This window comes from Pseudonaja textilis, chromosome 3, assembly GCF_049901715.1.
Source record: "Pseudonaja textilis isolate UNSWEBS1 chromosome 3, rPseTex1.2, whole genome shotgun sequence".
Lineage (NCBI taxonomy): Eukaryota > Metazoa > Chordata > Lepidosauria > Squamata > Elapidae > Pseudonaja > Pseudonaja textilis.
This window is the reverse complement of record NC_141992.1, coordinates 5860396-5887208: the sequence shown is the minus strand read 5'-3', so window position 1 is coordinate 5887208 and position 26813 is coordinate 5860396. Positions and strand designations below refer to the sequence as shown.

Sequence of the window (26813 nt, the reverse complement as noted above, 5' to 3'; positions counted from 1 at the left end):
GGAAGAGAATACTACAAGTTTGCATTCTTTGTTCAGGCAGGTCATCCAAGGGTCGTGCTGAGATATCTGGAGAGCACTCCAGAACCCACTTCTCACAACTGATCATCTTCACAATTTGCTGAACTCTGGATAATTATGATCTGGAAAACTAAGGGAAGCTACACAAAAGCATTCTTAAAAGCCATAATTCTCAGTTGAATGAGAAACATAACCCCTTTTTTTTCCAGAAAGAGAATGATGTCTTTAAAACTTCTAGGGAGGCTCATTTTAAAAAAACAAAAACAAATTATAGATAGTTCAGAAATTTTAGGTTCAAACTTTCCTAGAAAGCAGTTCAAAAGCTGGAATAGAATAGAATAGAATAGAATAGAATAGAATAGAATAGAATAGAATAGAATAGAATAGAATAGAACAGAACAGAACAGAACAGAAAATAAAATAAAAGAAAAGAAAAACAATAGAATTCTTTATTGGCCAAATGCGGTTGGACACACAAGGAATTTGTCTCCGGTGCAAAAGCTCTTAGTGTACATACAAGCAACAAGTGATAAATCATGACCACAATCATAAAATACCATCATCATAAATTATAAGATACAACAGAGTCAAAACCCTCCAGTTTCAATAGGACGAACAAAAACTTGGTCACCACTAAATGCTCAAGACCTGGGACTCCAGAAGTTTATTATCCTGTTGACAAACATGCTTTCCTGTGATTTATTATTTATTTAGAAAATGTATATGGCCGCCCCACTCATTTTCAATGACTTTAGGTGTTTAAATGATTGCTATTTCACCAAACTGAACGTGGAATCAACAAGGAAGAGGTGCCAAAACCGTATTTTTCAAGTTTGACAAGTGTAAAATATTGTGGACTTCAACTCCCAGAATTCCCCAACTGGGGAATTCTGGGCATTCTGAAGTCCACATATCTTAAACTTGCCAAGGTACAGAACTACAGGTATAATAAATACATTAATATTTCTTCAGCAGATCCCTTGAGGACCTTCTGGAAGATGAAGTGTAGGCTACACAAATGATTATTAATGCTCCGTGCAGCTCTGAGCACTTACATGGCCTCCAACCAATCGTACCCACCCAAATGCCCCTCGCCAACACGGTTTTGGGAAGACAAATGGAACATTTGCTACGTTACCTCATTGCTGGCATACTTATCGAATGACGGATGGAGTAACTGCTACTCGGAGGCATTAAGGGGAAAGGAAGGAAACATTAGAAGCATTAAACCACGGATAGCGACACACCCTGCGCATTGCCACCCTCGCAGGGTGCAAGTTGTGAGTTGCAACGCCCTCTGGGACCATCTCAGCAGAGGATCAGGAGAATTATAGGCAAGTCTTCCACTTACAACCATTCATTTAGTGACCGTTCAAAGTTACAATGGCATGGGAAAAAGCAACTTAGGGCAGTTTCTTCACACTTACGACTGTTGCAGCCTCCCCGTGGTCACGTGATCAAAATCCAGCTCCTCGGCACCTGGTTCATATTTATGACTGTGTCCCTTTTGTGGCCTTCTGACTAGCAAAGTCAAGGGAGGAAAGCTGGGTTCATTTAACAACCCTGTTACTAAATTTAACCATTGCAGGGATTCCCTTGGCAACTGTGGCAAGGAAAGGTCATAAAATGGGGGCAAATCTCTACAGCAGTGGTGGCTAACCTTTTGGGGCTCCTGTGCGCACGCTTGCATGCTCACACTCACGTGCCAGCACCCAGAAGTCAATGCGCGCCCACCCACCCTCCACCCACCTCCCCGCCGCCCCTTTAGCTGCACTGCACCTCACAGCTGAATTTCGGTGGGTTTGAGGCCTTTTCGGCCTCCCAAAGGCTTGAGGAAGGCTGCTGCAGGCTCCTGCAGGCTTGCAGGCCGAAAACTAGCCCCGTTTCATCACTGTCGGTATTTTCGGAAAAACAGGAAGTGATGAAATGGGGCTAGTTTTCGCCTGCAAAGCCTGCAGAAGCCTTCCTCAAGCCTTTGGGAGGCCGAAAAGGCCTCAAATCCACCGAAAATCATTCTGCGAGGCACGCGCATGAGCAGTGAGGTAAGTTTGCCTGCAGCTCACAGGCTAGCACAAATGGCTCTGTGTGCCACAGGTTCGCCATCACGGCTCTACAGTCTTGCTGAGCAACAGAAATTTTCGGCTTAATTGTGGTCGTAAGTGGAGGATGACCTGCATTCCAGAATAAAGACCTGGCTGAACCGGAGTCCCCAACCATACAGATGACCAAGCCTTACCTAAAAGAATGGGAGAACGGATGGGCCCTGGCAGAATCCAACGGAAGCAGAAATGAAGAACAAGGAAAGAGAGAAAAGTTAGGGGCAAATTGCAAGACCCACCTCTTCTATACCCGATACTCGGGCCTCAAACAACCCACCAAGAGAGGCATTTAAATGGGGAAGGAGAATATCTGTCGTAGTTAGTGTCCATGCCACGAAGTGAAAAGTAAAGTTTGCTTCCGTCAATGAAGTCACTGACCCCTCTGAACGTCCCTGGCAAATCTCAAACAGCTCTGATGAGTTCAGACAAGGATGCTGGAGAACGTTTGCTGCCCACCCAACTACACCAACAGGTCCACCAACATCTGCTAGGTGGCCTGTAGGCCGTCTTCACGCCGGGCTGTGGATCAGAAATGGCTCGTTCAATTGTCTGTGGAGATTCTCAATCATCCAGGGTCACGGCTGTCCCAAGGGGGCTTTTTCAAAAGGCAACTGGACTTCCTTGTTTTGCTAGAAGACATTTCGCTTCTCATGCGAGAAGCTTCTTCCGTTCTGGATTCAGGTGACCGAGGGCACAGATAAAACTCCCAGCGGCCTCAACAATCACTCTCAGAAGGAGTGCTAACGACCAGAGGACTGCAAGGAATATAAATCCTTCCATTCCTCCACCATTCAGTCAGAAACTGAGGAAGCTTCCTGGATGAGAAGCAAAATGCTTTCAAGGAAAAAAAACCCAAAGAAACTCAAGTTGCTCTTTGAAAGAAAGCTTTGGCACAGCCATAACATAAGACGATTGAGAACTTCCAAAGACTAACGGTTGTTTCTTTTCGATTCGCAGCCAATTCCACTAGTCAAGCTGTAGCTGTCTGCCTTTGGTCTATAGAGATTTCCAGGCCATGGTGCTTTTTTTCCAAAAGGCAACTGGACTTTCTTTTTGCTTGAAGACATTTCGCTTCTCATCTAAGAAGCTTCTTCAAGAAGCTCCTTGGATGAGAAGCGAAGTCTGGCTGTGTTTTGAACAGCACCTTTGGGCTCGTTTAATTGTGAATTATAGAAGATTCCTCCCCTCCAAGACTAAAATTATGCTTGAATGTACAATGAAGGAACGCCCTGGCATCACCAACACGCTGCTCAAGATAACAACGTGAGACGGCATCTTCTGGTACGAGAAACCTAGAGGATACGGCCAAGTGGCAAGGAAGCAGCAACTGGGAAAACCAGTTTTCTAAGAGAGACATTAGCAAAGAAACCTGGGAAACTTTAACGAAGGCCACCATCATTTCAGGTAGTTTTAGTGCAAACTTAATAAAATAGTTGTTGTTTTTTTAACTGTCCCTCTTGTTCGTCACTGGAGGAATGAGAAGAGCAATTAGCAGTGGGGTTATTTATTTTATTTATTTTATTCATTCATTTGTTTATTTTCCACCTTTATTATTATTCTTTCCAGAAACATCTCAAGGCAGTGAAGGTATTTCGTACTCCTTCCTCCTCCCTACGAGAACGAACACCCTGTGAGATGAGAGCGATGGGCCCAAAGTCACCCAGCCGGCTTTCATGCCTAAGGCAGGACTAGAACTCACCGTCTCCTGGTGACTGGCCCAAAGTCACCCAGAGCTGGCTTTGATATCGAAGGTGGGACTAGAACTCGCAGTCGCTTGGCGACTGGCCCAAAGTCACCCATTTTGGCTTCCATACCGAAGCAGGACTAGAACAACTCACACTCTCCTGGTTTCTGGCCTGCTGCCTTAACCCACGAGACCAACCTGATTCTCGCCTGAATCTAAAGGAAGTTCATTCGACAACTAACTCCCACTGGATCGAACCCAATCGATTTAGCCGCACTTGGATGTTTTGGATGTAGACCAGCTGGTTTCTCCCACCATCCCCAGCCAGGAGAGCCACACTGGACAAAGGGGAGATGGGAATCACGCGACACATCTAAATTGGACTGAACTAGAATAACCTGGTTTGGAAATGATATGGAGCTCTTGGCCGTTTCTACCAGGTGACTTACGCACCAAAGCCGTTTAGATTTGCCAGGCTTTTCCTGGTTTCCCCAATTCGGAGTGACCTCCAGAACTGTTTTAAGTAGCCAAACCTCAGGATCACACCGCAGGCACACCAGGAAAGTAAAGGAGCACACACAGTTTGGGTGGGGGTGGGGGGGGAAGGCCATAAAACCTTAAAAAAAGACCACACAATAAAGGCAAGCTGAGCAGGGATGACTTCTGCCCTTCAAAGAAAAGGAATCACCACAACACTTAGCCTCTGATCACATAAGATAAACTCGAAAAACGGGACCGATTTAATCATTTGGAGTCTTTTCTGCACCACAAAAACTGGAGGCGTTTTGGTGGGAGGATCTGGGGCTGCAAAAGAAACCTAAATTTGCCCCCCATCGAAGAGATCCAATAGCAACATCCCGTGGCTGGCTATCTTTCTCCACCGTGGTAATGTAAATGAGGACTTCATCTCCCAGAATCCCCTAGCTAGCATTTTCTGGGCATCAAAGATCACACAGGCTAGCTGGGAAAATCTGGGAATTCAACTCCGCGCATCTTAAGCTGCGAAGATTAAGAGGAAGAGAAGGTGTTTCCTTTGACAAAAAAAAAGGTGTGTTTTCTTCGTTCTCCTAGCTTTAATCTTGACCGTTACTCACGGCCGGTTAAATATTATCTATTTGGAAGACTCAACGCTGTGGTGCTCTCTGAGCTTGGGGGTTTTCTTGCAGGCGTTTTATCACCCAGCTAGGAAACATTATCAGTACTAGTAGGGGGTGGGTTTTGCGGAGAGGAGGGGAGGAAGAAGAGGGCTGTGGGGTCGTCTTGATGCTCTCTGAATGTCAGCCTCCGAGTATCCTTCTTCTGCTTGTCTTTCCGGCTGCCATAGAAACCAGGGGAGGGAAGAATTATTGGGCTTCATGGAGGGAAGAGTGCTGGAGGCTTAAGTTGGTGAAATATAGAAATTGGGATGTTTTCCTGACTATGCTTACTTGCTTACGCTGCAGATGTAGCCTCTTATCTGTATAGGACAAGGCCAACTGTCTTGGCATACCAGATGTCTGAACCACCACCTGAGAAGGCCTCAAATGACGTTATACCCACCTCAGATTGAACTATTGGGCATGAAAACACGGGATAGCTTTCTCGATGTGATTTTTGTGCCTGTTGCCTCAGATCTTCTATTCCTCTGATGATACCAGTTCACTTTTCAGTAAAAGTCCTTTTCTCTATAACAATGGAGTCTTAAGTTTTTCTTTCTTGGGTTTTGAATGGAGCCTCACCTGACACTGAGCTTGGTGGTTTTCTTGCAGACATTTTATCACCCAGCTAGGAAACGTTATCAGTGCTAGAAGGGAGTGGGGTTTGCGGAGAGGAGGGGAGGAGGAAGAGGACTTGGTGCTGAGTTGGTGGGTTTTTGTTTTTTTTTTACAGACATTTCGTGACCCAATGATGTAACATCATCAATGCTAGTGAGCGTGGGGTTTGCTATTAGTTTTACACACCCTCTCTACCAACCAATGCTCAGATAAGCAGGGATTCACCCCAGACAAACAATCAAACAGAAAACAGTACCATCATCAAGAAGCACTAAGGAGAAAACCCCACCCCGCCAACAGTGCCAGAGCAAGCTGCTGTATATAAAACAGGGAACAAACCTCACTAGTTTTCAGCACTGATGACGTTGCCTAGTTGGGTAGTGAAATGTCTGCAAGAAAACAACCAAGCTCAGAGAGCGCCAAGGCGCTCACAGTTCTATTCTGAGCTACACAAATATTCTTTTCGGTTGAGACTCAACATGAGCTCCTGGGGAGCCTAACAGGTCTTCAAAAACCATTTACAGGGGAGGAATGGCAGGAGAGGGGACGGTCTCCAACTGGTGCTTGTCAACACCCGATTGAGATCTGGTTGGCTATAGGAGAAACCAATACAGTATAGAAGGAGGGACTGGGGTCAAATCAAGGTCTGTTCTTATGTTTTAAAGCGGTGTTTCTCAACCATGACAACTTTTAAGAGGCGTGGACTTCAACTCCCAGAATTCTTGCAAGGATGAAAGACCCAGTTCTAAGGCCTTCCTCTGCTAAGATTAAGGGTAGACAGAGTCCACTCAAAAGTCAGCCAAGATCACCAACTCGTGGACACCGTATAAAGTGGCACAGAGCATTTTAATTGCCCCTCATCTCCCCAACAGCTTAATTATTATCAGGGTTTTAATTCTGTTCTGTTTCACAATTCATAATAATTGTGTGCTGCACAGAATTCAGTTTGGCCTTTGTGGGTTTAGTAATGCAATCAAACCAATATATGTGTGTGTGTGTGTGTGTGTGTGTGTATGTATGTGTGTGTGTATGTGTGTGCGTGTATATATATATATATATATATATATATATATATATATATATATATATATATATATATATATATATATATATATATATATATATATATGGATCTTTGGTTGTTTGGGTTTTCTCCGCGTAAGATTCAAGTATCTAGGCAACGTTTCGATGAAGTCTCATTCATCATCTTCAGGCTTCTGTCTCCGGCTCTGTGCTTCTCAGAGTAATGGAGATTGCAGCTGCTTCCTCCTTTTAACTGCCAGTGGGGTGGGACTTGATTGGGTGGGGGCTTGGCTGTGTTCTGATTGGGTGGGGGTGTGTTCTCATTGGTAGGGGTTTGGCTGTGTTCTGATTGGTTGGGGGTTAGCCGTGTTCTGATTGGTTGGAGGCGTGTTCTGTTCAGGTGGGGGCTTGGTTGTGCTCAGGTTAGTCTTAGTTGCTGGGGGATTTGAGCTGGAGAGTTGTGATCTGGCTGTTTGGCTTCTAGTTCGTGGTCCTGCTGCATCTTCATAGTGGGTGTCGGTTTGCTTCATGTATGGCTCAGAGGGGTTTGAAGTGGGTAGTGATGCAGCTGCAGTGCACCTTCTGGTCCATGGTCGTTTCTCATTTTCTGAATGGGTGGGAGTCTGTTTTCTACATGGAAGTGTGGTGGTGGTATCTTGTGTGGCTCTCATGGGTGTGGGTCCGGTGTCCTTCTTCATGTTAGGTACTCGTCTGTTCATGACGGCGGGTTTCCAAATGGCTGGAAGGCGGGAGGTGTCATCTCGTTTGTTCATGCTGTGTGGGCGTTTTTCTATCTCTATGGCTTCTCTGATTATTCTGCTGTTGAAGTGTTCGGTTTTGGCGATAGTTCTGGTATTTTTAAAATCAATTTCATGTCCTGTGGCTTTGAGGTGTTGGACCAGGGAAGAGGTCGTTTCTTCTTTTTTGATTGAGTTCTTATGTTCTTCAATGCGTGCACTTATTCTTCTGTTAGTTTGTCCAATGTATGTGGTAGGGCAGGCAGTGCAGGGGATTTCGTATACTCCTTGGTTTTCTAATTCGATTTTGTCTTTGGGGTTTCTTAGGATGGTGGATATTTTTCTGTTTGTGCAGAATGCTGTTTTGATGTTGTGTTTTTGGAGGATCTTGCTAATTTTGTCTGTAGTGCCTTTTATATATGGGAGGAGGGCTTTGCCATTTTCTTGTTCTCTGTCTTGGATTTTGGTAGGGGTTTCTTTTTGGATTAGGTGGGTAATCTTCTTTCTTTGGAATCCATTGGCTGTAAGTACGTTGGTGAGAGTGTGTAGTTCGGTTTTTTGGTGTTGTTCATCGGCTAAGCATTTTGTTCTGGAGATGAGTGTCTTGGCTACGGAATTGATCTGTGCTGGGTGGTGGTGTGAGAGTGCATGTAGATAGCGGTTAGTATGTGTTTTCTTCTGGTAGATGGTGTGTCCTAGGGAGCCATTGGATCTTTTGTATACCAAGACATCTAGGAAGGGAAGTTGGTTGTTGGCTTCTGTTTCCATGGTGAATTGTATTTTGGGGTGTAGGCTGTTGAGGTATGTGAGGAAGTTGTTCAGTTTTTCTTTCCCGTGTGGCCAGATTATGAAGGTGTCATCTACGTATCTGAGCCAGAGTTTGGGTTTGTGGTCGTATTTTTCTAGAGCTTGTGTTTCAAAGTGTTTCATGTAGAGGTTTGCGATGACAGGTGAGAGGGGTGATCCCATGGGTGCTCCTTCTATTTGTTTGTATTTTTGTCCATTGTAGGTGAAGTAAGTATTGGATAGGCAGTGGTTGGTTAGATCTAGGATGTGCTGGGGGGGTTGTATTTGTTTTGGATGGCTGTCAAGGCTTCTTTTATTGGCACTTGGGTGAAGAGGGATATGACATCGAAGCTTACTAGTAGGTCGCTAGGTTGTAAGTTTTGTTTCTTTATGATCTCGATGAACTGGAATGAGTTTCTTACGTGTGAGTTGATGGATTCTGCATAGGGTTGTAGTTGTTTGGCAAGAAATTTGGCCAGGTTTTGTAGAGGTGAGCCTATGGAGCTGACTATTGGTCTGAGTGGGGTTCCTTCTTTGTGTATTTTGGGGAGACCATAAAGCTTGGGGCATCTGGATGATTTTTCTCTGGGTATGATTCCTTGCTGGATTTCTTCACTGATGGGGGAGGCTTTTATTTTGGATTTGGTAGTTTTTTCTAGGTAGGTGGTGGGGTCTGTCTTTAGGGGTTTGTATGTGGGGTCTTGGAGTAGGTTGGTTAACTTGGTTTGGTAGTCAGATGTGTTCATTACCACTGTCGCGTTGCCCTTGTCTGCTGGTAGAATTATTATGCTGGTGTCTTCTTTCAGGTTAAGTAGTGCAGTTTGTTCTTCTTTGGATAAGTTGCTTTTGGGTGGTTTGCTAGTACAGAGGATGTTGGTGATTTCGAGTCTGATTTTGTTAGCATCATCAGGGTTGGTTTTGGTCAGGCTGGTTTCAACTCCGCATATGATGGTTTCTGTGGGGATGTGTTTGGGAGCGACAGCAAAGTTGAATCCTTTTGAAAGGATCTTGGTTTCAGCTTCAGTGAGGATCTTGTCTGAGATGTTGTGCACTGTTTGTTTCATGTGTGGCTGTGGGGGGGGAGGAGTTGGTTTCTGGCATTGTTGTAGTTTCCTGAGTTTGTTGGTGTGTGTGTCTGTCTTGAGGATGGTCTGTGTTTCGGCTCTCCAGACAGCGAGTTGTTTGGATTTGTCCCAAAGTAGAGGGTGAATCTTGTTGCTGAGTCTGAGGTGGAGTGTGAGGAGATCTTTGTTGATTTGGTCTAGGAGAAACCTTTTTGTGTGAAGTTCATTTCTAATTAGGGCCAGTTCTGTTCTTTTAAGGATGCGTTTGGTGGCTGCTGTGTTGGTGTGGAATTTCAATTGGAAGCTTGTGGGAATTAAATTTTGATCTCGGCAGTTGCATAGGAATGCAAGGTCACATAAAATGGAGGCTCTTTGGACTTCAAGTTTTTCATAAGTCCTGGTCAGATGGTGCAACTTATCCAAAGAAGAACAAACTGCACTACTTAACCTGAAAGAAGACACCAGCATAATAATTCGAATTTTACGCGGGAGAAAACCCGAACAACCAAAGATCCACATACAAATACCCGCGAGAACCTCAGAAAACATATATATATATATATATATATATATATATATATATATATATATTTGTTTTCTGAGGTTCTCGCGGTATTTATATGTGGATCTTTGGTTGTTCGGTTTTCTCCGCGTAAGATTCAAGTATCTAGGCAACGTTTCGATGAAGTCTCATTCATCATCTTCAGGCTTCTGTCTCCGGCTCTGTGCTTTTCAGAGTAATGTGAGATTGCAGCTGCTTCCTCCTTTTAACTGCCAGTGGGGTGGGACTTGATTGGGTGGGGGCTTGGCTGTGTTCTGATTGGGTGGGGGTGTGTTCTCATTGGTAGGGGGTTTGGTTGTGTTCTGATTGGTTGGGGGGTTAGCCATGTTCTGATTGGTTGGAGGCGTGTTCTGTTCAGGTGGGGGCTTGGCTGTGCTCCGGTTAGTCTTAGTTGCTGGGGGATTTGAGCTGGTGAGTTGTGATCTTGCTGTTTGGCTTCTAGTTCGTGGTCCTGTTGCATCTTCATAGTGGGTGTCGGTTTGCTTCATGTATGGCTCGGAGGGGTTTGAAGTGGGTAGTGATGCAGCTGTAGTGCAACTTCTGGTCCATGGTCGTGTCTCATCTTCTGAGTGGGTGAGAGTCTGTTTTCTACATGGAAGTGTGGTGGTGGCATCTTGTGTGGCTCTCATGGGTGTGGGTCTGGTGTCCTTCTTCATGTTAGGTACTCGTCTGTTCATGAGGGCGGGTTTCCAAATGGCTGGAAGGCGGGAGGTGTCATCTCGTTTGTTCATGCTGTGTGGCGTTTTTCTATCTCTATGGCTTCTCTGATTATTCTGCTGTTGAAGTGTTCGGTTTTGGCGATAGTTCTGGTATTTTTAAAATCAATTTCATGTCCTGTGGCTTTGAGGTGTTGGACCAGGGAAGAGGTCATTTCTTCTTTTTTGATTGAGTTCTTATGTTCTTCAATGCGTGCATTTATTCTTCTGTTAGTTTGTCCAATGTATGTGGTAGGGCAGGCAGTGCAGGGGATTTCGTATACTCCTTGGTTTTCTAATTCGATTTTGTCTTTGGGGTTTCTTAGGATGGTGGATATTTTTCTGTTTGTGCAGAATGCTGTTTTGATGTTGTGTTTTTGGAGGATCTTGCTGATTTTGTCTGTAGTGCCTTTTATATATGGGAGGAGGGCTTTGCCGTTTTCTTGTTCTCTGTCTTGGATTTTGGTTGGGGTTTCTTTTTGGATTAGGTGGGTAATCTTCTTTCTTCGGGAGAAAACCCGAACAACCAAAGATCCACATATATATATATATATATATATATATGGATCTTTGGTTGTTCGGGTTTTCTCCTGCGTAAGATTCAAGTATATAGGCAACGTTTCGATGAAGTCTCATTCATCATCTTCAGGCTTCTGTCTCCGGCTCTGTGCTTCTCAGAGTAATGGAGATTGCAGCTGCTTCCTCCTTTTAACTGCCAGTGGGGGTGGGACTTGATTGGGTGGGGCTTGGCTGTGTTCTGATTGGGTGGAGGTGTGTTCTCATTGGTAGGGGGTTTGGCTGTGTTCTGATTGGTTGGGGGTTAGCCGTGTTCTGATTGGTTGGAGGCGTGTTCTGTTCAGGTGGGGGCTTGGTTGTGCTCAGGTTAGTCTTAGTTGCTGGGGATTTGAGCTGGATTTGAGCTCCCCAGCAACTAAGACTAACCTGAGCACAACCAAGCCCCACCTGAACAGAACACGCCCCAACCAATCAGAACACGGCTAACCCCCAACCAATCAGAACACAGCCAAACCCCTACCAATGAGAACACACCCCACCCAATCAGAACACAGCCAAGCCCCCATCCAATCAAGTCCCACCCCACTGGCAGTTAAAAGGAGGAAGCAGCTGCAATCTCCATTACTCTGAGAAGCACAGAGCCGGAGACAAAAGCCTGAAGATGATGAATGAGACTTCATCGAAACGTTGCCTATATACTTTGAATCTTACGCGGGAGAAAACCCGAACAACCAAAGATCCACATACAAATACCCACGAGAACCTCAGAAAACAAATATATATATATATACACACACATATATATATATATATTTATTTATTTATTTCTTAAGTTTTCGTGGGTACTTACATGTATGGCATTCAGCTTTGTTCGGGTATTTTCCCACGTCGTTGTAGTTGTGCTTTTAAAGTTGTAGCAATGATGAACACTATACAGAAGCCTGATGATGGCAGATGAGATTCTGCCGAAATGTCGCTACAACTTTAAAAGCACAACTACAATGACGTGGGAAAATACCCGAACAAAGCTGAATGCCATACATGTAAGTACCCGCGAAAACTTAGGAAAACACACACACACACATATATGTGTGTCTGTGTGTGTGTGTTCCACCCTTTGCATGAATGACACACTGCTATTAGCACTGTGGGTGTCAACACTTACAGTCCTCACGCTTCCTAAACCACTTTCAGAGAACAAACAATATCGGTTTGCGGAAGAAATGTGGAGAGATTAAAGGCCAGCGTTTGAGCAAAAGTGTGCATTTTGGAGAAGTGCCCTATCGACACACGGAATTGTAGAAGTGCACGCAGACCTCAAAATGGCATTTAAAGTTTTATATTTTATGTGATCAGAGTATATCGCATGCGCTTACCACCCAGATAATCCCAGCCAGATGGGGAAAGGAGAGTTCCTGAAAAACCAGGGTTGTCGTGGTGAGTGAAACGTTCTTCTTCGGTGGATCACAATACCGTCGCAACACATAAAGACGGCTGCTCTATCTATGCGTTAATTTTACTTACCTGGTTATAGCCCACCATTATTATTTTTTTATAAACCACTCAAAGTGGTAAACAGACACAATGCTCCTTCCTCCCCCTATTTTCCCCATAGCAAGAAGCCTGCGAGATGGGCTGGGCTGAAAGAGACGGACTGGCCCAAGGTCACTAGCCAACCGTCATGACCAAGGCGGGACTAGAACTCACAGCCTCCTGGTGATTGGCCCAAAGTCACTCAGCCGGCTTTTATGACTAAGGCAGGACTAGAACTCACTGTCTCCCGGTGCTTGGCCCAAAGTCACCCAGTCGGCTTTCATGCCTAAGGCGGGACTAGAACTCACTGTCTCCTAATGATTGGCCCAAAGTCACCCAGCCGACTTTTATGCCTAAAGTGGAATTAGAACTCACAGTCTCCTGGTGTTTGGCCCAAAGTCACACAGTCAGTTTTCAGGTCTAAAGTAGAACTAGAACTCTCAGTCTCCTGGTGAATGGCCCAAAGTCACCCAGCCGGCTTTTATGACTAAGGCAGAACTAGAACTCACTGTCTCCCGGTGCTTGGGCCAAAGTCACACGGTCGGCTTTCATGTCTAAAGTGGGACTAGAACTCACCGTCTCCCAGTGATTGGCCCAAAGTCACCCAGTCAGCTTTCATGCCTAAGGCAGGACTAGAATTCACCATGTCCTGGTTTATCTCCCGGTGCCTTAACCATTAAATCAAACTGGCTCTCATTAAGAAAAAAACCCCAAAGGTGGGAAAAAAGGGAAACAGACCTAAATTTCATATATATATATATGTGGGAAATCCCAGTGCTAGAATTTGTCTACCTTCCTTCTCTCCGCTCAAAGGAAACCTCAACTCTGCAGGTTTTTTTAAGCCCAAAGTATATAAAAGAGATGTATTTCTGCATCCTAATTGTCCAATATCTTCCCAGAAGTGATTTTCCCCGGAACTTCCGGATCGCTTGCAGCATTTAAGGACGGTAATTTCGACGTGGGAAGCTGAATCCCTTCCCAAGCTAGCAGCTCCATCCAAGTAGAACATTCTACACCAGGGCTCCCCAAAACTTGGCAACTTTTAAGACTTGTGGATAACATAGCTGGCTGGAGAATTTGGGGAGTTGAAGTCCACCGGTCTTAAAAGTTGCCAAGTTTGGAGACCTCTGTTCTACATCACCGGAGTCACGTTAGAAAACTCCGAAGTCTGAAGTACTCGCAACGGGGAAGGTGTAACTAGACAACGAAGGGAAGTTCTGAACACATTTAACGATCCTAAAATGTCCAACCCCAACCCATGGACCCTTATCTAACCCCCAGCAGGGGCTAACCATGAGTGGAAGAGATTCTTGTGCACTGGCCGATTAGCAGTGAACCAGCTCAACTGGACCTTCACCTTTGGACCTGATCTTTCCCACCTGACCAGTGGTGGATTGCAAAGTAGGTTACCACCGGGTTCAGTGGGCGTGGCTTGGTGGGCAGGCGCAGAGGCTTTCCTGGTTCACCTCCTGCAATCCTGCACTCTTCCGGTTGCTTCAGCAGCTGCCGCGCAGCAAAAGCCGTGAATAAAGGTGAATATGGCAGCCCGGGCAGGCAGGCAGGCAGGCCCAACAGCAGCTTCTTCAGAGATAATTGGTTTGGTCTCCGCTGATCTTTGGCGCCAGAACCGGGCCGAAGCAGTGGAATAGCAGCACTGCACCTGACTCTTATCTGTGACGACCCGAAGGGGCGTGGCACAAAGGCAACACAGTCACAGAAGTAAGGAAAGTCCCTTTAATACCTCCAACTTTTCCCCTAATGTCCAGGTTACCTTTAGCTGGAGATAAAACTCTCCCAAGAACAGCCTTTAAGTGGAGGAAATTCGGTCCGAAAACAAAGTACGTACAAACTGTAAATAAAAATCCACGCAAACTACGCTGCGGCGATTAACTGGACAGGGCAGGAGAAGGAATTGCAGACTTCAAAGGCCAACAAAACATACGCGGTTGGGAAGCCTTGACAAACGAAGATAACTCACAGTCTGCTTCCAGCAACTTTGCTGTGTGCAACTTCCCTTTTTAAACACTGTTTTACCAGCTCCAGCTAATGAAGGGAATCAGGGCCCTTTCCTCCCCTGTAAGCCATGCAACTCACGTTGCTCCCTTCTCTGTTTCTCTCTGCGTGCCCTAGGATGAAGAGGGGGTGGGCCTGGGTCTTCCTTTGAACTCCCTCTCCCTTGTTCTACCTCTTTCCTGCTCTGCCCAGCCGGATTGTGCCTTTCCCCAGTTTCCTCCACAGCCACTAGAGCCACACTCCCACTCCCTGTCAGCTGCTCAGCCTCCCTCTCGGAATAAGATTCTAACAGGAGCATGACACTATCAACGCGATCTGTCTGGGAAGGAGTGGCAGAGTCAAAGCAGACATGAGCCTAGAATCTCTACGTAGCCACAAGTGAATTTTAAGCCCAACCTCCCTTGAATGCCATTGGCCCTTATTGAACTCCAAGTAGGTGCTGGTCGTGAGTTAAGAAGATTCTTGCGCATGGGCATTTTAGCAATAAGTCAGTTTAGTTGGACCTTTTCATTCGTGGGCCAGGTCTTTTGCGCCCAACAACGATTCTTTGGAAGAATTCGGTCAAAAAGAAAGAACTAGGAAAAAAAGACTCAAGCCCTTACCTCATATCTCCAAGCTTCCGGCTGATTGCAGAACCCACATTGGACAGAGCAGCTGAGGTCTTCTGGCCGGCTTGATACAGCGTTTCCTGGGTCTTCTTATAGCTAGAGAAAAACAAGAACAGGGGAGGGAGGCCGTCGTTAATTGAGAATGGTCTCTAAGGAGCAAAGGCAGACACAGCTGGAGCTTAAAACAACAGGAGGTGAGAAAGGCAAAGGTGCGTGTACGTATTCTGTGTGCACACTGGCGGGTTTGCAAAGCTTTACAACTGCGGCAGAGGGTGGAAACAGGCTAGCAAACGGGTTTAAGCAAGGATGCGTCACTTCTGAAGACGCGCCGGGTTGGGGCAGGATTTTTGAGAGAGGCTCAAGATACAGGCAGTCCCCACCTTACGACCAAGAGATCAGAATTTCCCTTATGAAGCAAGGCGGCTTGTTAAAAGTTGAGTCACGGCCAATTTTACGACTTTTATTTTTTTAAAAAACCACCACGGTTGTTAAGCAAATCGCTGCGGTTGTTAAGCTAACCATGCATCATTAAGCAAATCAGCCCCCCCCCCACCCAACCTGTTAGAAGCCAGCTGGGGAGGTCGCTAACAGCGATCACACAACACTGGAAGGCTGCAACAATTGAAAATAAAGGCCTGTTACTAAGTGCCTGAATTTTGATAACGTGACTGTGGGGAATGCTGTGACGGTCGTAAGTGCAAAGAACAGTTGCAAGTCACTTTTTTTCAGCGCCGCTGTTAACATCAAACAGTCCCTAAACGAATCCTCGTAAGTCAAGTACTCCCTGGACTTCAGTATTGCTGTATGTTCTCTGTCTGGTTCCCGATAATTAAGGAGGATTAACACTCTTTATTCTACTTTTTCTGCTGTTATTTCAAATACCGTATTTCCCCATGTATAAGCCACCCCTTTTTTCCAAAATTTTCAAGCCCAAAAAGTAGGGGGGTGGCATATACAAAGCAGGTACACTTTTTATACGTGAAAAATGCATAAAATAATAAAGTAGGAATAAACTGGTTTTCCAGCAGTATGCTATACTTTTTGTAAAAATTGTACGTGACGATACGATTACGAGTGCGAGTACGCGATAGAAATGCATACGCTAGGCATCGGCCTGAATGCTTCGTTCCTACTCTCGTTCCGATGCGTAGATTGCTAGCGTCGCCCGCACCGCTTTCGGCGTCATGACCGAAGTTGTAGATCTAGACGTCAAATTTTGTTTCTTTGTAAATTTTCTTTCTTCATAACTTGTTTCTCTAATAAAATATTTTTTTCAAAACTTCACAGTCCAAAAATTGGGGGGGTGGCTTATACAAAGGGGGTGCTTATACATGGGGAAATACGGTATTTCGTCTTCTTTTTTTTGCATTGTCCAAGGAGATCAGAACGAAGGGGGCAAAAAGCATAAATTCACACGATTGGTATCTGCCTATCCGCTCAGGAAAGGAATAGCTTATCGTCCACACGCCTTTCAAATTAACTACCAAAAATCCAAACCACTTCTAGATGGTCTCCCTATGCCCCCCCCGTGGTGGAGATCTTGTGGCCTTTGGCACTTCTATCACTCAGGATAAAAGAATAACAAGAGTTGGAAGGGACCTTAGAGGTCTTCTAGTCGAACCCCCTGCTCAAGCAGGAGACCCTAATACAATAAATAATAAATTTCGGACAAAATGGCTGTCCAATTGCTTCTTTAAAACCTCCAGTGTTGGAGCACCCACAACTCCTCCAGGCAAGCTGTTCTATCGATTAATTGTTCTCAGGAAATGTATTGAACAGATTTAACAGATTAACAGAGTTGGAAGGGGGGACCTTGGAGGTCATCTAGTCCAACCCCCCGCCCAAGCAGGAGACCCTACAGCGTTTCTGACAGAGGGCAGTCTAAGTCCCTTCTTGAAAGCCTCCAGGGATGAAGCTCCCACAACTTCTGAAGGCAAATTTCTGTTCCATTGGTGGGCAGCTCTCACTTGTCAAGGAAATTTCCTTAGTTCTAGGTTGCTTCCTCCTGGGTTAGTTTCCATCCATCTGTTGCTTCTTGTCCTGCCTTCAGGTGCTTTGGAGAATAGCTTGACCCGCTCTTCTCTGTCACAGCCCCCGCCTCCTCCCACCCCCAAAAAATAAAATATTGGAACACTGCTATTGTGACTTGATCATTTTCCTTTGCAGCATCAACAATAAACAAAGCAGTTGTTCAAGAAATTCCAAAATTCTTTTGAGTGTTGAGCGTTTAATGCATGAATAGCATTAAATGTTTAACTTTTTTTTTTTAAAAAAAAAGTCTGTATCAGGCATTAATCCAAACAAGAAACAAGCAGAATCATGCTCAGGAAGGGAAAGGCCATCAAAAAAAATTGCCATTTTTAACAGGGCAAGTAGCCTATCTTCTTTTTAAGGCCTGAACCGCCCATTTTTGAGATTTCTCCAACCATTGGGAGCTTCCAAGGTTGTAATCTTGGCTCTACTCTTTTTCCCCTCTGGATCACAAGATTTCAAAAATAAACGGAGGAAGTCGCTCACATCCACAGTCCTTGTCAGCACAAAACTGAGCTGCCCCGAAAGCCGGATACTGTGAAATCTCCATAGACCGCTTGGTATTTTGTAGAGAAAGACTTGAAACGGCGACTTGGGGTTCTCCAAAATAACCCTGAATTGCCAATTGCAGTGCAGTTGATCAATCTGAAAAGGCTACTACTGCAAGTAGTCCTCAACTTACAGCCATAGTTGAGCCCATAATTATAAGTGATGCAGGAAATCCAGCCGAGGAAGCAAAAATTAAAATGCCTGGATGAAGAAATGGGGTTGTAGAAATAAAGACAGGCCTGGGTTCCAATCTCAATCAGAACAGAATAGAGCTGCAAGAGACTTGGGAGGTCATCTAGTCCAACCCCTCGCTCAAGGAGGTCATCCTACCTCATGTTCCATCTTTTCTTTAAAAAAAAACAAAAAACCTCCAGAGTTGGAGCGCCCACAACTTCTGGAGGCAAGCAGTTCCACTGGTCCTCCCTGTTAGGAAGCTTCTTCTCGATTCCAGGTTGCTTCTCTCCTTGATTAGTTTCCATCTGTTGCTTCTTGTCCTGCCTTCTGGGGCTTTGGAGCATAGGTTGAACCCTGCCCCCCCCGCCCCTCTTTGTGACAGACCCTCAAATATTGGAAGATGCTATCATGCCCTCCCTGGTCTCTCTTTTCACTGGACTAGACCTATCCAATTCCTGCAACTGTTCTCCCTATGTTTTAGTCTCCAGGCCTTTGATCATCCTAGTTGCTCTTCTCGGCACTTATTCCAAAGTCTCAACATCATTTTTGTAGCTTCAACATGTTCTTTTGTTCCCTTATGAAAACTAATGGTGAGAGGTTTTGCCTTTCGGCCAATCCTATTCTCTCAGCCCAACTACCATCTTGTTATGGAGACAAAAAAATACAAGGAATTATATACTGTGTATGCCTTCCTAATCTAGATGACATAGATAAGATAGATAGATAGATAGATAGATAGATAGATAGATAGATATAGATAGATGATAAATAGATGAGAGAGAGAGAGAGAGAGAGAGATGATAGATAGATAGATAGATGTTTACTCATTAAAACTAATATATATGTATATGTATGTGTATGTATGTATGTATATATGATGGCAGATGAGATTCTGCCGAAACGTTGCTGCAACTTTAAAAGCACAACTACAATGACGTGGGGAAAATATCCGAACAAAGCTGAATGCCATACATATAAGTACCCGCGAAAACTTAAGAAAACATATATATACCTATATATCTATATCTATATATCTATATCTATATATGTACGTATATTATGCATGTATGTGTATATATATATATATATATATATATATATATATATATATATATATATATATATATATATATATATACATATATATATGTATATGTATATATATATATATATATATGTATATATATATATATATATATACATACATATACATACATATATATATATAGATATATATATAGATATATAGATATGTTTTCTTAAGTTTTGTATGTATATGTATGTATATATGTGTGTATTATATATATATATATATATATATATATATGTATATTTGTTTTCTGAGGTTCTCGGGTATTTATATGTGGATCTTTGGTTGTTCGGTTTTCTCCGCGTAAGATTCGAAGTATCTAGGCAACGTTTCGATGAAGTCTCATTCATCATCTTCAGGCTTCTGTCTCCGGCTCTGTGCTTTTCAGAGTAATGTGAGATTGCAGCTGCTTCCTCCTTTTAACTGCCAGTGGGGTGGGACTTGATTGGGTGGGGGCTTGGCTGTGTTCTGATTGGGTGGGGGTGTGTTCTCATTGGTAGGGGGTTTGGTTGTGTTCTGATTGGTTGGGGGTTAGCCGTGTTCTGATTGGTTGGAGGCGTGTTCTGTTCAGGTGGGGGCTTGGCTGTGCTCCGGTTAGTCTTAGTTGCTGGGGATTTGAGCTGGTGAGTTGTGATCTTGCTGTTTGGCTTCTAGTTCGTGGTCCTGTTGCATCTTCATAGTGGGTGTCGGTTTGCTTCATGTATGGCTCGGAGGGGTTTGAAGTGGGTAGTGATGCAGCTGTAGTGCAGCTTCTGGTCCATGGTCGTGTCTCATCTTCTGAGTGGGTGAGAGTCTGTTTTCTACATGGAAGTGTGGTGGTGGCATCTTGTGTGGCTCTCATGGGTGTGGGTCTGGTGTCCTTCTTCATGTTAGGTACTGTCTGTTCATGAGGGCGGGTTTCCAAATGGCTGGAAGGCGGGAAGTGTCATCTCGTTTGTTCATGCTGTGTGGGCGTTTTTCTATCTCTATGGCTTCTCTGATTATTCTGCTGTTGAAGTGTTCGGTTTTGGCGATAGTTCTGGTGTTTTTAAAATCAATTTCATGTCCTGTGGCTTTGAGGTGTTGGACCAGGAAGAGGTCGTTTTCTTTTTTTGATTGAGTTCTTATGTTCTTCAATGCGTGCATTTATTCTTCTGTTAGTTTGTCCAATGTATGTGGTAGGGCAGGCAGTGCAGGGGATTTCGTATACTCCTTGGTTTTCTAATTCGATTTTGTCTTTGGGGTTTCTTAGGATGGTGGATATTTTTCTGTTTGTGCAGAATGCTGTTTTGATGTTGTGTTTTTGGAGGATCTTGCTGATTTTGTCTGTAGTGCCTTTTATATATGGGAGGAGGGCTTTGCCGTTTTCTTGTTCTCTGTCTTGGATTTTGGTTGGGGTTTCTTTTTGGATTAGGTGGGTAATCTTCTTTCTTTGGAATCCATTGGCTGTAAGTACGTTGGTGAGAGTGTGTAGTTCGGTTTTTTGGTGTTGTTCATCGCTAAGCATTTTGTTCTGGAGATGAGTGTCTTGGCTACGGAATTGATCTGTGCTGGGTGGTGGTGTGAGAGTGCATGTAGATAGCGGTTAGTGTGTGTTTTCTTCTGGTAGATGGTGTGTCCTAGGGAGCCATTGGATCTTTTGTATACCAAGACATCTAGGAAGGGAAGTTGGTTGTTGGCTTCTGTTTCCATGGTGAATTGTATTTTGGGGTGTAGGCTGTTGAGGTGTGTGAGGAAGTTGTTCAGTTTTTCTTTCCCATGTGGCCAGATTATGAAGGTGTCATCTACGTATCTGAGCCAGAGTTTGGGTTTGTGGTCGTATTTTTCTAGAGCTTGTGTTTCAAAGTGTTCCATGTAGAGGTTAGCGATGACAGGTGAGAGGGGTGATCCCATGGGTGCTCCTTCTATTTGTTTGTATTTTTGTCCATTGTAGGTGAAGTATGTATTGGATAGGCAGTGGTTGGTTAGATCTAGGATGTGCTTGGGGGTTGTATTTGTTTTGGATGGCTGTCAAGGCTTCTTTTATTGGCACTTGGGTGAAGAGGGATATGACATCGAAGCTTACTAGTAGGTCGCTGGGTTGTAAGTTTTGTTTCTTTATGATCTCGATGAACTGGAATGAGTTTCTTACGTGTGAGTTGATGGATTCTGCATAAGGTTGTAGTTGTTTGGCGAGAAATTTGGCTAGGTTTTGTAGAGGTGAGCCTATGGAGCTGACTATTGGTCTGAGTGGGGTTCCTTCTTTGTGTATTTTGGGGAGACCATAAAGCTTGGGGCATCTGGATGATTTTTCTCTGGGTATGATTCGTTGCTGGATTTCTTCACTGATGGGGGAGGCTTTTATTTTGGATTTGGTAGTTTTTTCTAGGTAGGTAGTGGGGTCTGTCTTTAGGGGTTTGTATGTGGGGTCTTGGAGTAGGTTGGTTAGCTTGGTTTGGTAGTCAGATGTGTTCATAACCACTGTTGCATTGCCCTTGTCTGCTGGTAGGATTATTATGCTGGTGTCTTCTTTCAGGTTAAGTAGTGCAGTTTGTTCTTCTTTGGATAAGTTGCTTTTGGGTGGTTTGCTAGTGCAGAGGATGTTGGTGATTTTGAGTCTGATTTTGTTAGCATCATCAGGGTTGGTTTTGGTCAGGCTGGTTTCAACTCCACATATGATGGTTTCTGTGGGGATGTGTTTGGGAGCGACAGCAAAGTTGAATCCTTTTGAAAGGACCTTGGTTTCAGCTTCAGTGAGGATCTTGTCTGAGATGTTGTGCAATGTTTGTTTCATGTGTGGCTGTGGGGAGGGGAGTTGGTTTCTGTAAGCTTCGATGTCATATCCCCTTCACCCAAGTGCCAATAAAAGAAGCCTTGACAGCCATCCAAAACAAATACAACCCCCAAGCACATCCTAGATCTAACCAACCACTGCCTATCCAATACATACTTCACCTACAATGGACAAAAATACAAACAAATAGAAGGAGCACCCATGGGATCACCCTCTCACCTGTCATCGCTAACCTCTACATGGAACACTTTGAAACACAAGCTCTAGAAAAATACGACCACAAACCCAAACTCTGGCTCAGATACGTAGATGACACCTTCATAATCTGGCCACATGGGAAAGAAAAACTGAACAACTTCCTCACACACCTCAACAGCCTACACCCCAAAATACAATTCACCATGGAAACAGAAGCCAACAACCAACTTCCCTTCCTAGATGTCTTGGTATACAAAAGATCCAATGGCTCCCTAGGACACACCATCTACCAGAAGAAAACACACACTAACCGCTATCTACATGCACTCTCACACCACCACCCAGCACAGATCAATTCCGTAGCCAAGACACTCATCTCCAGAACAAAATGCTTAGCCGATGAACAACACCAAAAACCGAACTACACACTCTCACCAACGTACTTACAGCCAATGGATTCCAAAGAAAGAAGATTACCCACCTAATCCAAAAAGAAACCCCAACCAAAATCCAAGACAGAGAACAAGAAAACGGCAAAGCCCTCCTCCCATATATAAAAGGCACTACAGACAAAATCAGCAAGATCCTCCAAAACACAACATCAAAACAGCATTCTGCACAAACAGAAAAATATCCACCATCCTAAGAAACCCCAAAGACAAAATCGAATTAGAAAACCAAGGAGTATACGAAATCCCCTGCACTGCCTGCCCTACCACATACATTGGACAAACTAACAGAAGAATAAATGCACGCATTGAAGAACATAAGAACTCAATCAAAAAGAAGAAACGACCTCTTCCCTGGTCCAACACCTCAAAGCCACAGGACATGAAATTGATTTTAAAAACACCAGAACTATCGCCAAAACCGAACACTTCAACAGCAGAATAATCAGAGAAGCCATAGAGATAGAAAACGCCCACACAGCATGAACAAACGAGATGACACTTCCCGCCTTCCAGCCATTTGGAAACCCGCCCTCATGAACAGACGAGTACCTAACATGAAGAAGGACACCAGACCCACACCCATGAGAGCCACACAAGATGCCACCACCACACTTCCATGTAGAAAACAGACTCTCACCCACTCAGAAGATGAGACACGACCATGGACCAGAAGCTGCACTACAGCTGCATCACTACCCACTTCAAACCCCTCCGAGCCATACATGAAGCAAACCGACACCCACTATGAAGATGCAACAGGACCACGAACTAGAAGCCAAACAGCAAGATCACAACTCACCAGCTCAAATCCCCAGCAACTAAGACTAACCGAGCACAGCCAAGCCCCCACCTGAACAGAACACGCCTCCAACCAATCAGAACACGGCTAACCCCCAACCAATCAGAACACAACCAAACCCCTACCAATGAGAACACACCCCCACCCAATCAGAACACAGCCAAGCCCCCACCCAATCAAGTCCCACCCCCACTGGCAGTTAAAAGGAGGAAGCAGCTGCAATCTCACATTACTCTGAAAAGCACAGAGCCGGAGACAGAAGCCTGAAGATGATGAATGAGACTTCATCGAAACGTTGCCTAGATACTTGAATCTTACGCGGAGAAAACCCGAACAACCAAAGATCCACATATAAATACCCGCGAACCTCAGAAAACAAATATTGCACCTCTACGGGAGGAAACCCACCATCTGACCAGGACTTATGAAAAACTTGAAGTCCAAAGAGCCTCCATTTTATGTGACCTTGCATTCCTATGCAACTGCCGAGATCAAAATTTAATTCCCACAAGCTTCCAATTGAAATTCCACACCAACACAGCAGCCACCAAACGCATCCTTAAAAGAACAGAACTGGCCCTAATTAGAAATGAACTTCACACGAAAAGGTTTCTCCTAGACCAAATCAACAAAGATCTCCTCACACTCCACCTCAGACTCAGCAACAAGATTCACCCTCTACTTTGGGACAAATCCAAACAACTTGCTGTCTGGAGAGCCGAAACACAGACCACCCTCAAGACAGATACTCACACCAACAAACTCAGGAAACTACAACAATGCCAGAAACCAACTCCCCCCCCCACAGCCACACATGAAACAAACATTGCACAACATCTCAGACAAGATCCTCACTGAAGCTGAAACCAAGGTCCTTTCAAAAGGATTCAACTTTGCTGTCGCTCCCAAACACATCCCCACAGAAACCATCATATGTGGAGTTGAAACCAGCCTGACCAAAACCAACCCTGATGATGCTAACAAAATCAGACTCAAAATCACCAACATCCTCTGCACTAGCAAACCACCCAAAAGCAACTTATCCAAAGAAGAACAAACTGCACTACTTAACCTGAAAGAAGACACCAGCATAATAATCCTACCAGCAGACAAGGGCAATGCAACAGTGGTTATGAACACATCTGACTACCAAACCAAGCTAACCAACCTACTCCAAGACCCCACATACAAACCCCTAAAGACAGACCCCACTACCTACCTAGAGAAAAACTACCAAATCCAAAATAAAAGCCTCCCCATCAGTGAAGAAATCCAGCAACGAATCATACCCAGAGAAAAATCATCCAGATGCCCCAAGCTTTATGGTCTCCCCAAAATACACAAAGAAGGAACCCCACTCAGACCAATAGTCAGCTCCATAGGCTCACCTCTACAAAACCTAGCCAAATTTCTCGCCAAACAACTACAACCTTATGCAGAATCCATCAACTCACACGTAAGAAACTCATTCCAGTTCATCGAGATCATAAAGAAACAAAACTTACAACCCAGCGACCTACTAGTAAGCTTCGATGTCATATCCCTCTTCACCCAAGTGCCAATAAAAGAAGCCTTGACAGCCATCCAAAACAAATACAACCCCCAAGCACATCCTAGATCTAACCAACCACTGCCTATCCAATACATACTTCACCTACAATGGACAAAAATACAAACAAATAGAAGGAGCACCCATGGGATCACCCCTCTCACCTGTCATCGCTAACCTCTACATGGAACACTTTGAAACACAAGCTCTAGAAAAATACGACCACAAACCCAAACTCTGGCTCAGATACGTAGATGACACCTTCATAATCTGGCCACATGGGAAAGAAAAACTGAACAACTTCCTCACACACCTCAACAGCCTACACCCCAAAATACAATTCACCATGGAAACAGAAGCCAACAACCAACTTCCCTTCCTAGATGTCTTGGTATACAAAAGATCCAATGGCTCCCTAGGACACACCATCTACCAGAAGAAAACACACACTAACCGCTATCTACATGCACTCTCACACCACCACCCAGCACAGATCAATTCCGTAGCCAAGACACTCATCTCCAGAACAAAATGCTTAGCCGATGAACAACACCAAAAACCGAACTACACACTCTCACCAACGTACTTACAGCCAATGGATTCCAAAGAAAGAAGATTACCCACCTAATCCAAAAAGAAACCCCAACCAAAATCCAAGACAGAGAACAAGAAAACGGCAAAGCCCTCCTCCCATATATAAAAGGCACTACAGACAAAATCAGCAAGATCCTCCAAAAACACAACATCAAAACAGCATTCTGCACAAACAGAAAAATATCCACCATCCTAAGAAACCCCAAAGACAAAATCGAATTAGAAAACCAAGGAGTATACGAAATCCCCTGCACTGCCTGCCCTACCACATACATTGGACAAACTAACAGAAGAATAAATGCACGCATTGAAGAACATAAGAACTCAATCAAAAAGAAGAAACGACCTCTTCCCTGGTCCAACACCTCAAAGCCACAGGACATGAAATTGATTTTAAAAACACCAGAACTATCGCCAAAACCGAACACTTCAACAGCAGAATAATCAGAGAAGCCATAGAGATAGAAAAACGCCCACACAGCATGAACAAACGAGATGACACTTCCCGCCTTCCAGCCATTTGGAAACCCGCCCTCATGAACAGACGAGTACCTAACATGAAGAAGGACACCAGACCCACACCCATGAGAGCCACACAAGATGCCACCACCACACTTCCATGTAGAAAACAGACTCTCACCCACTCAGAAGATGAGACACGACCATGGACCAGAAGCTGCACTACAGCTGCATCACTACCCACTTCAAACCCCTCCGAGCCATACATGAAGCAAACCGACACCCACTATGAAGATGCAACAGGACCACGAACTAGAAGCCAAACAGCAAGATCACAACTCACCAGCTCAAATCCCCCAGCAACTAAGACTAACCGAGCACAGCCAAGCCCCCACCTGAACAGAACACGCCTCCAACCAATCAGAACACGGCTAACCCCCAACCAATCAGAACACAACCAAACCCCCTACCAATGAGAACACACCCCCACCCAATCAGAACACAGCCAAGCCCCCACCCAATCAAGTCCCACCCCACTGGCAGTTAAAAGGAGGAAGCAGCTGCAATCTCACATTACTCTGAAAAGCACAGAGCCGGAGACAGAAGCCTGAAGATGATGAATGAGACTTCATCGAAACGTTGCCTAGATACTTCGAATCTTACGCGGGAGAAAACCCGAACAACCAAAGATCCACATATATGTATATGTACGTATACATATGTATATGTATATGTACGTATACATATACATATACATACATACATAAATACATATATATATTTGTTCGGGTATTTTCCCACATCATTATAGCATTATAATGTATATTGTGTTCATAGACAAACACAATACAGAAGCCTGATGAGGGCAGATGAGATTCTGTCGAAACGTTGCTACAACTTTAAAAGCACAACTACAATGATGTGGGAAAATACCCGAACAAAGCTGAATGCCACACACACACACACACACACACACACACATATTTATATTAGTTTTCATGAGTAAACAAAAAACATGTTGAAACTACAAAAAAGATGTTGAGACTTTAAAAAAAAGTGCAGAGAAGAGCAACT

The 26813-nt window shown here is 44.4% G+C and overlaps 1 protein-coding gene across 10 annotated transcripts in view; it reads right to left on the bottom strand.

The window, feature by feature from the left end:
• TPD52L2 (TPD52 like 2) overlaps positions 1–26813 on the bottom strand; it is a 51603-nt gene that overhangs the window by 3267 nt on the left and 21523 nt on the right. For 6 of the 10 annotated variants that reach the window (XM_087928825.1, XM_087928828.1, XM_087928827.1 and 3 more), the window contains 3 exons: positions 15087–15188; positions 2255–2281; positions 1157–1198 (listed from right to left, as the gene is read on the bottom strand). In XM_087928825.1, the coding sequence (XP_087784951.1) occupies positions 1157–1198; positions 2255–2281; positions 15087–15188 (171 nt within the window). The remainder of the gene's footprint in view (positions 1–1156; positions 1199–2254; positions 2282–15086; positions 15189–26813) is intronic. The other 4 variants (XM_087928829.1, XM_087928835.1, XM_087928834.1 and 1 more) reach the window with 1 other exon arrangement.